At 40.0% G+C, this 16,958-nt stretch overlaps 1 protein-coding gene across 1 annotated transcript; it reads left to right on the forward strand.

Moving 5' to 3' along the window:
- The first annotated feature begins 215 nt into the window (after positions 1 to 215).
- c1ql4b (complement component 1, q subcomponent-like 4b) lies at positions 216 to 16,691 on the forward strand. Its single transcript, XM_068720535.1, has 3 exons — positions 216 to 313; positions 616 to 1,287; positions 13,787 to 16,691. The coding sequence occupies exons 2-3, from the start codon at positions 748 to 750 to the stop codon at positions 13,964 to 13,966; spliced, it is 720 nt and encodes a 239-aa protein (XP_068576636.1). The 5' UTR covers positions 216 to 313; positions 616 to 747; the 3' UTR covers positions 13,967 to 16,691.
- The last annotated feature ends 267 nt before the right edge of the window (positions 16,692 to 16,958 follow it).

Genomic DNA, 16,958 nt, shown 5'->3' on the forward strand with positions numbered 1-16,958 from the left:
CATTTGCCTTTTTATGACCTGCAACAAATTTGTAGCTACTTTGAATGGAGGAGTAGACTGCTGAGATAAATCTAATCTAGGCTCCTACAACAAAAAACAGAGCAGAGATTTAGCAGTTTACTCATTCTTCTCTTCTCATTCCTCGACAGAAAAGTAAAGTGCCCTTCCCCATATGTGTTGGGTGAGATGAGCTCCAGTGGGAATACTGTAGACCCCACCTGACAGCTCTCTGCCTGATCAACTGAAAGCTTCTCATCAGAGCTTCCACAAGAGCTGGATAAAAAAAAGGTTGCCTAAAATCAACATCTCAACGGTGATGCTCATTTTTTTTTTAAATATTTAAATATAGTTATGCTATTTTTGTCTCGCAAAATAATGTGTTATCTTTAGATAGGTTGACAGCCCTCTGACTGAAACTGAAAAGTAAAAGGGTACAAAACAAATGTTTTGTATCCTTTTTTTTGTGTTCTTTTTCCAAGAAATGGAAAAACCTATTTGTCATTCTCCCCCCTGATTTTCTCCCATCTGAGACTTGCCTGTCCCACTCCTAGAAGAGTACCCTGTATCTCTGCCCTGCACAATCACACATTTCTCTCCTCCACCTTCTCAACCCAGTATTTAGTCTCTTCAGCCTTCAGCCTGGCCGGCACAACCATTCCAGCGAAGGGGGAGGAGGACTTCCTCACGCTGGCCGCCTCCCGACTTAGCCGCAAGAAACGTGTCATCGGGGCTGGAGTCGGCGTGGCCATGGTCTTGGTCCTGCTGGTGGCCATTCCCCTATTGGTCCACACCACCAAGGGAGGAGGGTCCGGAGGAGGGGGCACACACTTCGAGATGCTTGGGAGCTGCAAGATGGTGTGTGACACTTTCACCCCCCCACAGGGAGAGCTGACAGCTGTCTCCCCTCAGCCCCCAGACTTCTCAAACCGCAGGGGTAAACAGGGGTTCAGAGGGAGCCCTGGACTTCCTGGTCCTCCAGGTCCTAAAGGGCCCCCCGGAGAGCCCGGCAAGCCCGGCCCACCTGGTCCACCTGGGCCTGGACCCGGAGGCTATGGCCCATCCTTCTATAGTCCCAAAATTGCATTCTACGCAGGCCTCCGGAAACAACACGAAGGGAGTGAAATACTCAAGTTTGATGATGTTGTGACCAACGTAGGGAACTACTACGAACCGAGCACCGGCAAGTTCACTTGCCCTCTGCCTGGCATCTACTACTTCACCTACCACGTCCTGATGAGAGGAGGTGACGGGACGAGCATGTGGGCTGACCTGAAGAAGAACGGACAGGTGAGTGCATCTGTGAGTCGTTTGTGTGTATGATATTGTCATTTGAAACTTTCATGTTTTGAGACAAACTCTCAAAATCACCCTGTGCCACCAACAGCAGTGGACACAATAACAGCAACTATTTTAAAAGGCAGGGACAACAGTATATAATATATATATATATATATATATATATATATATATATATATATATATATTAAGTTCAGTCTTCTGAACTGATACTTACAAAACAGTTATACAAAAGTCACAAAAATAAAACTGTTTTCTAATCTGACACAACTACATGTTATCTTTCTTTATTTGAACATGGACAATGCACAAAGAACACTAACCTTTTAAAAAAGATTAATTTGAATCAACACACATGCATTTTGACCTCTGCATTCAACCCATCTGCAGCATTAGGAGTAGTGGGCTGCTGTAAAGCAACTTGGGCTTCAGTGTCTTGCTCAAGAACTCTTGGAAAGGAGGAGCTGGAGATCGAACCTCCCCTGATGAAATCGTTTGACAACCAATCTTTTTTACCATGTTGAAAAAAAAGTACTTTTTTAACATCTGAGCATTGCGAGCATCATTTGGATGTTTCAGACAAAGAACATTTTAAAGCAAAGTTTCCACAAAACATATCAAAAAGAATCAAATGAAATGACTCGTGCTGTATCTGAACTCTTGTGTAGAGAAGATCTATCAACCCTCTAATAATACAATTTAATCTTTTTTTTTAAAGTTGTTAATTTACTTTGGAGGACAACGAAGAGGAAACAAATGCAGGATGAAAGTAGAAACAGAGATGGGACTAAGAACAACTTAACATGGAAAACGAAAACTGTAATCAATTGTACAACACAAAGGCAGAGAGAGAGAGAGAGAGAGAGAGAGAGAGAGAGAGAGAGAGAGAGAGAGAGAGAGAGAGAGAGAGAGAGGGAGAGAGAGAGAGAGAGAGAGAGAAAGAGAGAGAGAAAAAGAGAAAGAAAGAGAGAGAGAGAGTGACAGCCAAGCGATCAAGAGGATAACAATCCTCCATGTCTCAGTGGAACAAAGCCAAAATGCAACAGCTGGCTACTGTCCTCTGAGGAACTCTGACTTTAACACTAATAAATAAACAAGTACAAATGCCTGGCACAAAGCCTTGAATGCTTCCATCTGGAGATCCGTGACAAGCTTGAAGTGCTAAGCCCTCACTCTGTTGAGGAGCCCTGATTCTGACATGTGTGCTGCAGAACAGAAGAGTGACGTCCTGGGGATTACCAGAGAAGAAAGAACATGCTTTGCATTGTTACAAGTCAGACGGCTGAGTGTTTGAAGGTACAACAGTCTTTTCTCACATAATTTACACGGTACATGAACGGACAGCAATTTGCTTTTGTTGCTACTGTTCACTGATTTTTCTTTTACATCTTAGAAGATTTTAGATACAGTGAGTGGGCCAGTAAGAATTCAAGTGTTTTTTTAAAAGTCCACAGTTTGGACACTGGACATTGCAGTTTGGTGGAGAAAGTCTGATCCGTTAGAGCACTCTGGTCCTTGTTATGTGAAAAAACATTTTAGGTTTTCTTAAATGTTTGAATGCCGACTGTCCTGCAGTTTTTATCACTGGCTCCTGCTAACCCTGGTGTTGGTGTATGGAAAGCTGCAGCCAGACACATGCCATCGTCTCCCGGTTCTTATCTCCTGCTATTGATGAGCTTCCAGAGTCCAAGGTGATATCCTCTGTTTTTTCTGACCAACAGTCCGAAATCCAACAATTAAATTCACAATGATGAAATACAGAGCAAAACAGCAAATCTTTACTGTACATTCATAGTTGTTACATGTGGAAAGTACACTTCCAGCAAGGCTGCCCAATCCACTGCATCTCTGCATCAAATCACACAGATGTGCCAGCTTTTTAAATCTAAATTATAGTGCAATAGTTCATGAGAAAACTTTGCAATGATATACATTTCTTTTTAAATTCCTGAATCTGCACAAAAAATGAATTGGCTGTTCCTGGACCCATGAGCTTAGCAGATTCAACTGGAAATTAAACATTCTTGAAATATTCTGCAAACTAACATACTGTAGCAAACAGCTACGGTTAAATAATAAAATATCAGGTTCAAAATGAGATATTCTACTACTTTGGTTTTATAGACTTCCCAAATACACAAATTATTGTATTATAGATCTTTTTTTGTGCCTGATCAAGTCCATAAAAACAGTTATTCCCAATTTAATCGATTTGACGAGATGTGCACAAAGTGCAGAGTGAAGAGGACAGACAGTTAAATGCCAGATATAATTGGAGGACTTGGTTTGTTGCGTGCCTTCACAGACATTGTCATTCCTGTCTTCACTTGCTGATAAATCTTTCATAGCCTTTAGATGAGATCTTCTCCCCTCCACCTGTGCCCCTCCTTTTACACACACACGCACACACCCACACACACACACTTTTACCGTCCACACTGACTATTGACTCCTTCCCCATTAATTATCTTTTCCATCAACTAAATTATTTAACCCAATTCAGTGCTGATCTTGCCCTCACACTTTTATTGCACCTGATGTTTTTTCAGTGAATAGACAAGTGCTCCAGTTAGGCCTTCATATTTACCATACAGAAATGACAGCAACATTGAAAGGGAAATAAGCATATTTCCCAAAATGTCAAACTATTCCTCGGTATGGCAGTCGATAGTGTGTTTTGCAGCATGGGTGTATGAGTGTATGTGCATGTGTATGTGTGTATGTATAACAATTGTCAGACTGAGATGCTTTGTGTTAATCAATGTCTTGTCAAAGGGAGCTGAAAATAAGACACATCCCGAGGAGAGATCACTGCAGGGACAGGCAGGAGACAAGTGGGCTGACAGAGAGATGGATGGATATTCACAGGAGAGTGGACATAGGAGGATGAGAGAATAGGCAACATGAGAGTGTCCTCTGTCCTGTGGTGAAGGGAGGAGTTGAGGAGATGGGATAAGACTGACATATATGAAACAAATCAGACTCACATTGCCAGCTGTTGGCTAAAGAAATGTGTAGCTGATATGCAAGTTTGCACCAAGTTTGTAGAGATGAATCACTCAATGCAAGGAATCCTCTTCACTCAACGTGTCCCATAACTCATCAAAAGATTGGTGTTGAAGTAGATGACCTTTTCAATGGATATATAATTCACCACCAATATGTACTTTGCCCTTTACAGCAATGAGCATGGATGTATGAATATTTATAGCCGGTCCAATATGGGAGAAACTGTGCTGGTCAGTTGGTCGGTCTTTGGTGCCTACATACACACACACACACACACACACACACACACACACACACACACACACACACACACACACACACACACTATAGTTTTGATGACATCAGTTTGGTAGTAGCATTTCATCATGTCATTTGCTATTGACCTCATTATGTGGCAGTGGGATTAGGTTGGATCTGACTTACTGGAGGAGGGGACTGGTGGACAAAGCGGTGCCTTGTTGAAGCCCAACACAGTGGCTCAGCCTTAAAAATGTGAGGTGTAATCATAAGAAGGAAAGATGAATTAAAAGTGGAGAGTAGAGCTTTGAAGTAAAGGCTTGGATTTAGCAGACAACTTTTAAGATGGCTCTCAAGCAACAAGCAGCACAGACAATGCAGAAACTGATAATGTTATGTGTGTAAAGTACACAAGAAAATAAGCGTGTAGGATCCGAAAGCTAATTCAAATTTGTAATATATCACTTAAAATTTGTGGTGATGACAAGCTTGGGCTCAATTAGAGGAAATGAGCAGCTCGCCTCCACTAGGTAGGTGTGATGTGGCTTCTGTGAGAAGTAGAAGCTGCTGATAACAGTGCGTCAGACAAGGTGTCAACATGGGCTTCATGTGGCACTTCATTGGACTTTTTAATTTTTTTTGCCTTTTTTTTGGTTGTGTGTGTTGGTAGAGTAATTATTAATGATGACACATTTTCTGTGCGGTACATTGCTTTAATATTAGACACAATTATAATGGGGAACATTTTGTGTTAAAGGATAATAGTCCACCCCTTTACGCAGCATTTCTTTAAGAGAAAACAGAATGGGTCCTCTCATGTACCCTGCAGTTTGCCCTTGTTTTCTCTTCTTGTCTTTTCCTCTAAAAACACACACATTTATGTGCATGTTCATGCACACAGCTATTATTTGACGACATGTTTCTGTTATAATGGCTGAGGCCATTATATTCTGCTGACGAAAACGACTTGGCTGGTTGTTACTGTGTTTTGTTGTGTCTTTGTTGTGCTTTCCCTTTTGCCTCCCCATTATACCATTATTTCCTCCTCATCAGGGAAGCAGGATTTCGTTTCTTTCATAGACAGCAGTGTTTGATAGTAGCCGAGCTGACATGAATAAAGGCAAAATGCATATTGAATAACCATTTTGAAGTATATCAGAATTAGAGGGATATTAACTTCTGTCCTGTGAACAGGTTTTAAATGACCCTGCTCACATACCCTTTTTAAAACAGAGTTGATAAGAGACAGTAAACAATATATCATAAAGGAATACTACAATTTAACTCCAGAGCTGAGGCTTTGCGTCTAGCTGGTGCTCTGCAGGTAGACCATCCTCAGAACCCATTCATATCCAATTAAGGCATCTCCTCTACCCTCAAAGGTTTCAGTCTAGAGCCAATTAGAGACTTTTTAATCAACAGCTTGACACCTTGGGTCTTGAGTGTCATGGCAAAATATTAACATTTAGTATGCCAATTAGTGTGAGTCTGCAGTGCAGCAGAAGGGTTACACGTCGACCTGCATAATAGAAACAGGATACCTCAGGCTGGTACACATGGGCGGAGGACGAGAGAACAGAGCGGCTTTAACAAAAAGGGCCATTTCAATTGTCCTTCTTCTATCTCCCAGTTCACCCTTAGAGGTCCCTCAGGTAAGTTTAAGAGACCCCGTCTCAATCGCCTCGCTCCGCTCTGAGAGGTCTGTACATCACAGTGAATGAATCCTGTCAGTTTTATCACCAGAGGATCAAGGCACCACTGCGAAACAAAACAAAAATGAAAAAAATAACACACTACATGGACCCCCGCCCCCTCCCGCTCTGAAGCAGGCATGCTTGATCAGTTTGTTATCCAACAGGCTCCCTCCCCATCACTCAAAGCCCCCCTATACATTGGCTTCCTGTGAATCCTGTGCTCAGACTGTTAAAAGTGCATGCAGCTGCTCACCCATCTGTGTGTCCTTATCCAAATGTCTGCTTTAACGCACTCTTTTTCCCAACACATCCTTCTTTTCTCCTTACCACGCACCCTCCTTCCATAATTTTTTTTCTCTGAGACATAAACATTATGAACACAAACTTTGATATTGGGTCAATACACATAAAAATGTTGAAAATCTTTGTCTACATACATTTGAAATACAATATGTCAGCCCTTAAATATGTCACATAAATCAGAAGATCACATCTGAAAATGTAGATTTTATTGAGCATTTAGTAGTGTCTATGAATTATTTCTATGCTGTCAATTTCCTCTCTCTTCCTCTCTCTTCCACCTTTCTCAGTCTCGCTCGTTCCCCATTTAATGTTGCCCCCTAATGAAAAGTGGAGGCAGCGTAATCTTCTCTATTGTCCCGTGGGTCTCCCTTCTCCCCAACAGCAGCAGATCAAGTCAGAACAGCGTTGAGCCAACAGACAGAAATTCACTCCCTTGTCGCTATCAATCTCCACCACCGTTGACAATAATCCTGATTTGCCTTTCCCTCTTGTTTCCAAAGCCCCAGTGCCTCCTGTGCACTTTAAGAAAACAGGGTTTCACTGTGATTGTAGCTGACAGCCGAAACTGCAGATACATCTGTGCTGGTTTTAGTGTCACAAAGCTCTGCAATGTCACCAGCTCAGGCTCAGTTCAAGAAAATATATTCCACAGTGGTGGAGGAAGTATTTAGATCCTTAAAGAAAAGCACCAATATAACAATGTAAAAAATAGCAGTTCACTTTAGTCTTCAATCCAAATCTTAAAAGCACAGATCTCAGTCTTGTACACTTAGATAACAATATGACCTTAAAGTAAGCACCTTTAAAATAATGGTTAAATTTACCTAGTTTTTTTTTCAAGGCAATTGGTTTCCTCATATTAAAAAAAAAAGTAAGATCAGTTTGTCAGATTTGACAGTGTACCTAGTGTATCGCAGTTAAAGTATGCACAGACAAATGGTACCTGTGAATGATATATTACTATTAATCATTAGAATCTCAATACTGATGGATGAATGCATAAAAAACATTTTACTTTTGTAGCTGGTTGAGGTGGAGCTAGGTAGTTTAATCTTTATCAGTGATAAATCTGAAAAACACTTGTAACTACATCTGTCAGATAAATGTACTGAAGTATAAAATCAAAAACCTCAAGCACAGTGTGTAACAAAATATTTTACTGCACCACAGTACTTGAGTAAATGTGTGTAGTTATTGATTGTCCAATTTACAACACTTAAATAATAAATAACACTCTTTACGTATATATATATATATATATATATATATATATATATATATATATATATATATATATATATATATATATATATATATATACACACACACACACACACACACACACACACACTGGGTTACTATATGGAGGAGAATGCAACCATGAATTAATCATGAACATAACACATTAAATGTCAGCATCTCGAATCTAAGTTAACCTACGTGTCTCATAAGGAAGTCAACCATATAAAGCCATAAATAACATTGTGGCCTTTTGGCAGGCAAATATAATTAGCTGATGTTCATATTTAAAAGGTATTTCAGTGAGGTGGTGTGAATATCACTGCTGCAAATTACATATGACTCTTAAATATGGGTGATACAGGCAGAACAGCAGTCCTTTTAATGTGCTCCATGTAGTTTAATCACTATAGGATAATAGGATGGATTGTAACAATGTTGTCCATGCACATACAGAGATGGTTACCAGTTTTAATTGTAATCTTATATTGTATTCGTTGGAAGTTACAGAAGCCTGGCAGCCTCTAACTGCTGAAAATACTGTCAGGGGAATCCTGCCGCTCAACCATGTAGACAGATGTTGGACGTACAAGATGTCAAATTCTCTTTACTGTTATATTTCTCCTAAACCCTATTAGGTCTCCTCAGGGGAGCTGTTCAGTCCCTTCAGAGAAAAACAGTCCAACAGTATAAAATAACAAAATGTCTCATATACTGCGTGGTTTTTCTCAGGTGTTCACTTGAGATTCATAAAAAACAAAGAGAGCTGCTCTTATCGAAAGAGAGAGAGAGAGAGAGAGAGAGAGAGAGAGAGGTGGATGAAGTGTGTGTTAGTGTGTGTGTGTGTGTGTGTGTGTGTGTGTGTGTTATCCTGACCTGCTAGTGCTTCATGGGCCCATTTGACCACTGTAGCCTATCCTGTGCCCCCATTTATTGTGATTGTATGGAGTTATTGAGGAGTCGGACCTATTAGGCAGGGAGCTGCCATGGCTATCCGACTACCAATTACTGTAGCCTGCAGCCGTGTATAGCCCGCCCTGACACATCTGGAGGTAGAGAGGGGTAAGGGATATACTGCGAGGGGAGGAGGGGAAGAAGGAAGGGGCGGGGGCGGGGGGGGGGGGGGCAGTCCTCAGGAGACCTGCCACAGCAGCATGCCGTTAATCAATCCGATTTAGACCGGACAGGGACACACTTAGTCGCTGCTCCCGCCAACACTGCCATGGCGGGGGAGAGAAAATGTGTGCGTGACCTGCATCTAATTAGAGTATAAGGACACAAAAAGATGGATAGATGGGTCCAGAATGAAGAGATAGCGATGGGGTAGCAAATGGGAGAGAGGAGATGGAAGGGGCGTGAGGTGTAGGGAGAGACAACAATTAATGGCGTGATGTGAGTTGAATTAAAACAAAGGAAATGTATCGATTCATTCCTGTCTCGAGGAGGGGAATAAAATTGTTCACCTTCGCTACATTGAAGAAATGGTTGCATGGAGAAATAAATTGAGTTGAATTGATGAAATGGGTGGAAAAAAAACGTATAATTTGATGGAGGATGGGGAGAGACGGATAGTGTAGTCTTATTTGATTTGTGTAAGTGATGACAAGAGTCAGGGTAGCTTAATGACTGGTGGAGATGATGGAACAGTCAGAGCCGAAGACAAGGATGGAGTGAGGGCATCATATTTGCATTCATTAATATGTTTTTGGTTGTGTACTTGATTTACCTCTATTAAATGGATCTTCTGCTAAATAGTTGATGATTTACCCAATGAAAAAACTTGGAATTTAACAGAAACCCCTAAATAATGAAAAAGGCTGCCCTATTTGTCATAAAAACAGGTTTTTATCCACGTTGAAATGAAGAAAAGACAGTTCTTTGAGTTCAAAACATGAAATTACATTTAGCAACTGTGTGGATTGTTGCAGGTGTATGACTTCATCCAGGTCATAACGAAACGAATATGCAGGCCTGGTTAGATCTGTGTTCAGCGGTTTCATATTAATGTTAACTGCTATGTAAACATGTACAGTAATCGTCAGATGTAACGACTTCCACTCAACTGGCTGCTCGTACTATTACAGACCCAGCATCATGTTTAATCAGACATCCACATACATAAACCTGTCTAGATGTAGATAAAAGAGTGAAGAATGACTCTCCAGACCGTATTACTTTTTAAAAATTGTGTCAGGCTCCAGGTTCTGTGGTCTTCACACCAGCTAATGCATCTTTAGTGGGTTGGTTTTGACTACCAGCAATTTCTGGATGGCAGACATTAATGCCAGTTGTATGAAGCTCATAATGACAAGCTCTTGTTGTAACTGTGTTATAGGGGTGTTGATTACATTGTTTGGTCATTTCGAGGCTGTGGTGTTGTCCAACTGTCTTTGTCCTTGTCCATGCATTTTGTCCATTAGCATTATATACAGCATTAAATATTTCAGTTTCCTTGTGTTTCTTTGGTAATTTTTGTAAACCTATATTATAATATATATTTGTTAACCTGTTTGACAAATAAGGTACCAATTAGAATTTAACACCAGCATTATTATCGGACATAAACAGGAATGAATGCTAATGTTGTTCTGTATCTACTGGCTGTGTGTGAAATAGGCAACTGTTGGCTATCAAGTTAAGCACACCAACTTAGAAGGTGAAAATATGCCACCCTTGCAAAACTGAATACCTGTGACATAATATTAGCTAATGGCATTGATTACCAATTGTTGTAGTTCAGCTGCAACAAACCAATGTCCATATATCAGCAGCAGCCAGTATGTGTGTGTTTGCACGTTCATCGTGTTCGCTGTAATTGCTCGACAATTGAACTGGTCCTCCCTGATGCAATCCTTGCAATCCCTATCAGCCTCTTCTCTGCAACAGGTGGATCAGGTGTGAGAGCAACAATCCTCTGGAAAAATTGATAGCGGCTAAGAAAGGATGTGCTCTCAGATGGAGGTTTTAGGCCAAAGATCACTGCACATCTCATCTATCTACCCAGTGGACAGGAAGGCATCTGTACTGATGACATTACAACGAGATCACAGAAAGAAACAGGAAATAAAATGGCACCGGTTACGTCCAGATAACGTGAGCATACTGGTTTAGGTTGAGATACTGTGATAAGATGAAATATATAAACCCACCTCATCAGCCTAACAACAAAAAAAACACTGGATTGTCAGTTTCGATTAGAATTATCCGTATTAATCAATCTAGATTAGATCACTGGATTACATCATATTTGTGTTATTCCCATTAAACACAGAAAGTCATATTTCTGCAATGACTTTTCCCTCAACCCAATTAACATTTAGATGGCTGTGGTGAATATTCCTCCATTGCAGGTGATGATTAGTGTTTTGGGGCTACAAGAGAGGACCAACGGTTCAAATAAGAGAAGAGAGGCTTGTGGGAGCAGAGGCTTGTAGACGCATGGATGAGACTAATACATTGGTTTTCCCCAATGAAAGATTGGCAACTAATCAGTGAAAATCATTCATCTTAAACATACAGTACCACATACAGTTGTGGTCAAAAGTTTACATACACTTGTAAAGAACATAATGTCATGGCTCTCTTGAGTTTCCAGTTATTTCTACAACTCTGATTTTTCTCTGATAGAGTGATTGGAACAGATACTTCTTTGTCACAAAAAACATTCATGAAGTTTGGTTCTTTCATGACTTTATTATGGGTTAACAGAAAAAGTGATCAAATCTGCTGGGTCAAAAATATACATACAGCAGTGCTAATATTTGGTTACATGTCCCTTGGCCATTTTCACTTCAATTAGGCGCTTTTGGTAGCCATCCACAAGCTTCTGGCAAGCTTCTCGTTGAATCTTTGACCACTCCTCTTGACAGAATTGGTGCAGTTCAGTTAAATTTGATGGCTTTCTGACATGGACTTGTTTCTTCAGCATTGTCCACATGTTCTCAATGGGATTTTAAGTCAGGACTTTGGGAAGGCCATTCTAAAACCCTAATTCTAGCCTGATTTAGCCATTCCATTACCACTTTTGATGTGTGTTTGGGGTCATTGTCCTGTTGGAACACCCAACTGCGCCCAAGACCCAACCTTCGGGCTGATGATTTTAGGTTATCTTGAAGAATTTGAAGGTAATCCTCCTTCTTCATTATCCCATTTACTCTCTGTAAAGCACCAGTTCCATTGGCAGCAAAACAGCCCCACAGCATAATACTACCACCACCGTGCTTGACGGTAGGCATGGTGTTCTTGGGGTTAAAGGCCTCACCTTTTCTCCTCCAAACATATTGCTGGGCATTGTGGCCAAACAGCTCGATTTTTGTTTCGTCTGACCACAGAACTATACTCCAGAAGGTCTTATCTTTGTCCATGTGATCAGCAGCAAACTTCAGTCGAGCCTTAAGGTGCCGCTTTTGGAGCAAGGGCTTCCTTCTTGCACGGCAGCCTCTCAGTCCATGGAGATGCAAAACACGCTTGACTGTGGACACTGACACCTGTGTTCCAGCAGCTTCTAATTCTTGGCAGATCTGCTTTTTGGTGGTTCTCGGTTGACTCTTCACCCTCCTGACCAATTTTCTCTCAGCAGCAGGTGATAGCTTGCGTTTTCTTCCAGATCGTGGCAGTGACAAAACAGTGCCATGCACTTTATACTTACAAACAATTGTTTGCACTGTTGCTCTTGGGACCTGCAGCTGCTTTGAAATGGCTCCAAGTGACTTTCCTGACTTGTTCAAGTCAATGATTCGCTTTTTCAGATCCATGCTGAGCTCCTTTGACTTTCCCATTGTAGCGTTTGTGGGCGTTTGTATCCAATGAGCCCTATTTAAATGGCCTCAGAGAAGTCACCAGCTGTAGTCACTCATAATCACTCACAAGAAGTTAAGAGGCCATGCTATGAAGCTCATTTCATTGACACAACTTTCTAAGTCACCAAAATTGCCAATTCATGTTGCTGTATGTATATTTTTGACCCAGCAGATTTTGTCACTTTTTCTGTTAACCCATAATAAAGTCATGAAAGAACCAAACTTCATGAATGTTTTTTGTGACAAAGAAGTATCTGTTTCAATCACTCTATCAGAGAAAAATCAGAGTTGTAGAAATAACTGGAAACTCAAGAGAGCCATGACATTATGTTCTTTACAAGTGTATGTAAACTTTTGACCACAACTGTATACATGAAAGCAATCAGATTTTTTTTTGGTTTTCAAGTATTTATGTGTTTGATTTTTCTTATTATTAATTCAATGAACTTTATTGACATACATGTTCTATAGCAATGTTAAAGTAAAGAAGAATACATACAATATGAAATGCCTCAACAGTGTTTATAAAGTGTGTAGTATGTAGTAGTAGGCATGCTGTGTTATTTTACCTTGAATAGTCATTACAATTTTTTTTAGTTGAGTAACATATTTTTGTCTATAATTTATAACTTATTATCTATAATGAGAGTGGCTGGTGGTCAGTTTGAGCCACTTTTCAGAGCGTTTCTTAAAATATTGTTTAATAAAAATTATATCACCATCCCAAATTTAAAATTCAAATCATTGCTCCACATTCCTCCTCAATGTCAACTTTATCCAACCTTTATCCAAACTTTCAGACAATCACATTATGTCAGTGGAGAGCTACCATTTCCCATCAAGCTCAGTATTGTATTGTAGTTTTTCACCCCACTAAAACTAAAACTCAGGTAGAAGTGTCAAGTCTTTTCATTTTGTGCTTTGAAAATACTTTCATTTTAAAGATATTTAATATCTGTACAACATATGCAGTATGGTTTATGAGTTAAAATGCCATCTGAGTTGCAGCATCTCAAGGGACCTTTGCTATACAAATCCCTCCCTAATCTCTTCAACAAAGGCTAACAATGCCCAAGATATATAAATATAGCAGAATATGTTAACTATAAGAAGCTTCAACAAAGACCACAAAACACTTCCTTGATGGTATTTCCTTATTTCTTTCCATCTTTTCATCCTATCAACATCTTTTTTTTCTCTCTGTTTCAGGTGAGGGCCAGTGCAATCGCTCAAGACGCAGATCAGAACTACGACTATGCCTCCAACAGTGTCATCCTGCACCTGGATGTCGGGGACGAAGTGTGCGTACAGCTCGACGGGGGAAAAGTCCACGGTGGAAACACCAACAAATACAGCACCTTCTCTGGCTTCCTCATATACCCTGACTGACAGTATACTCACATTTATATATTTTCTCTCTGTAATCAAGCAAAAAGTTTCCTCTCCTTTCTTCATCTAACACCACCATGCCTCCTTAATGTCATTTGTCATTTCAATACCGTTCAGTACACAAACATATAATTACACAATCACAGTAAAAATGAATAAAGTATTGTATATATTACCAGTTAACATTTACTTCCGACACACACACTAGTGTAATCATTATTCTGTGCCATGTACAGTGTGTGTAAGCGGGACAAAAAAACATGCATACATTGGCTACACACAAAGGCGAGCTCACTTGAATTGAACTTCTCCTATCAGTTGTTGCACTGAGACCAGATGACCATTTCAGCCACCAGTCTGAAATCGACTGAAATGATCTCTGAATGTAGACTGTAAATCAAAGTGTGTGTACTTGGCTGCAGCCTCTTGCCTTCACTGTGAGATGGATTTCCAAATGAGAAAAGTCATGAATATATTGATCGCAGCTGATAATACAGCCAACACCATAAACATAAGTGTGTTGTATGTTTGTGTTGATGGCCGTGTGCGAGCATACGTGTGTGTTTACCCTTCTGCTTGTGTTAAAGCATGAAAGCATCACGTTGTTGTTAGTTTCACTTGCACATTCTCCAGCTTCTGTTAAGGGAGGGGGTGTCAAGTTGTTGGTAACAGTCCCTTAACACACACGGTATATCGATACTGAGGTTTAGCTTTGAGATTTTCCCTGAGCCAGAGCTCACGGCAGAGCCTCATCATGTCCTGCTAATGAGCTGAGGCTTCCTCTACAGCCTGTTCAGTCACTGTTACATCTGGCCTCCATAGTTTGCTGTATATGCTTGTTTGCTTTTTTGCAGAGAGTTGGGTGAGAAAATAAATTGAAACTCTCTGATATCCGTCTGTTCCCTATAACGCTACAGCCAACAGCCGCTTAGCTTATAGCATAAGGGCCGGGTCATACTAGAAAAGAAGTTGTACGATGTGTTGTCCGACCACGCTGGAAATTAAAAGTGTTTTTATCAATCAACAGAATGGTTACACTGGAAGGCCGAGTGTGTGTATGACGATACGGAGAGACAACTGTTCGTTCTAAACAACAACGGTGGCTCCAAAACTGGTTAGCATAGATGCTGCAATAACATCAGATTTATCAAAACTGGAGAGTATTTCTTCATTGAAAGAAGAGCAAAGAATGACGTTGGTGGCCTTTCTCGTTTCTCTCGCTCTTCTGCCAACTCGCTTTGAAAAGAGTTTGATTGACTGATGGTTGGTCCAAACACCTGCCACGTATCTTTTTGAAGGTGCCTGCCCTTTTCCACAGTTTCTTCATCTGATAGCTTCTCAGATGGTTCTGTGTAAAAAACCATCTAGCGGGTCGAATATGTTGTCGTATGGACAGAGCAAGGCTACAGCAGCTGTATCCCCATTTCCAGTCTTTGTGCTAAGCTAAGCTAACTGGCTGCTGGCTGGAGCTTCATATTTACTGAACAGATAAGAGAGGGGTATTGATTGTTTTCATCTAACTCTCTGCATGAAAACAAATAAGCGGATCTCACAAAGTGTCAAACTTTTCCTTTAATTTTACTGTGAATATACCCGTGTGAAGATGTTTTTCAAATGCAGGTGACTGTTGTTGTAGGTTTTCTGTGCCTTACACTATCTTTTTAATTTTTATGCATGAGGTACTTGTTGAATCCAGGAGATACGAACAAGCTGATAACAGCAATCTGACGACCACTTTAAAAGATATAGATACTAACTTAGGTGATCTTTGTATGTAACTGAATGTAACTCTGCTGTGAATAAAAGCCCCCAAAATGGAGACCAAGGTTCATTCGGGATGGTGGGAAACATGAGGGAACAAACAACAGAAGCATGTAACTGTGCGGTTCAAACGCATCCAGAATAAATTATAAATATGTTGATGTAACCAAATTACTATATTTAACAGTTCTATTTTTTTCATGATATAATGCTTAGACGAGTACAATATAATACTCCTTTGAGCACATCTATTGTAGTTTTAGTGCCATGGAAAAAGAGTTTCATATTGGCCCAACAAGTGACACAGATCCAACTTTGCAGCCTGATAGCATGACTGTACCCCGATGAGATTTGTATGTGAACTTTTCTGATCATTCTTGTACTGTGATTGAAAAGCCCTCTCGACGTTGTGTAGTAGTACACAAACATTCCTCCTTTTCGCAACCTCTATGTCATGCTGCATCCTTCTGTGCGTGTTTTCTGGCACCATTACCTTCGTTCATGAGCAGTGTGGATTCACTGTTGTCACTGTACTTTGCAAGCTGAGTTGTGTGTATTTGTTGTGTATAAAATCAGCATTTTCTCTGCCCTTGAAGACCATGAAACACAATAAAATGAAAAGAAATTTCAGGATTATTTTGCCGTCGCTAAATAAAACCACTGCTTTCTTTATTCTTTGTTCTCTTCAAGAACTCAGCTGCTGACATGTTGTGATAAGTTCTCACTGCTCAGGGTGTTTATTTTTTATTGCAAAGATCTCAAGATTTTATCAGCATTTGTCAAACTTATCTGAGGTTCAAATATGAAAACAGCTGGCAAATATATTACAGTATTTCCAACAAGAGCCAACAATAAACCTACCTGCCATGTCTTTTTTTTCCTCCATTGATAAAGAATAATGTGGTAAACTATCTGACTTTGTGGACATTATTTCTTAATTGTTGTTATTTTTAATAAGGTTTGTGCTCACGTTTTTATGTCAAACTGAGCGCTAGAATTAAAGACATAAAGTAAAAATATACACTTCATGTTCATGATTCATATATAATGTTCTAAATATAATGTAGTATATTTTGTGGGCAGCTAAATTTATACATATATCAATGTATAGTATAAATAAATAAATAAGAAGGGAGAAAATACATTTTCAGTTCACCTCTGGTGCTTCTTTAACTTTTTTTTTTGCATTTTTTTTTGCACTAATTAGTCAATAATTAAAGATCTGGTGGAG

This window comes from Cebidichthys violaceus, unplaced genomic scaffold, assembly GCF_023349555.1.
Source record: "Cebidichthys violaceus isolate CVI_PGR_0920_01 unplaced genomic scaffold, fCebVio1.0.p SCAF_25, whole genome shotgun sequence".
NCBI lineage: Eukaryota > Metazoa > Chordata > Actinopteri > Perciformes > Stichaeidae > Cebidichthys > Cebidichthys violaceus.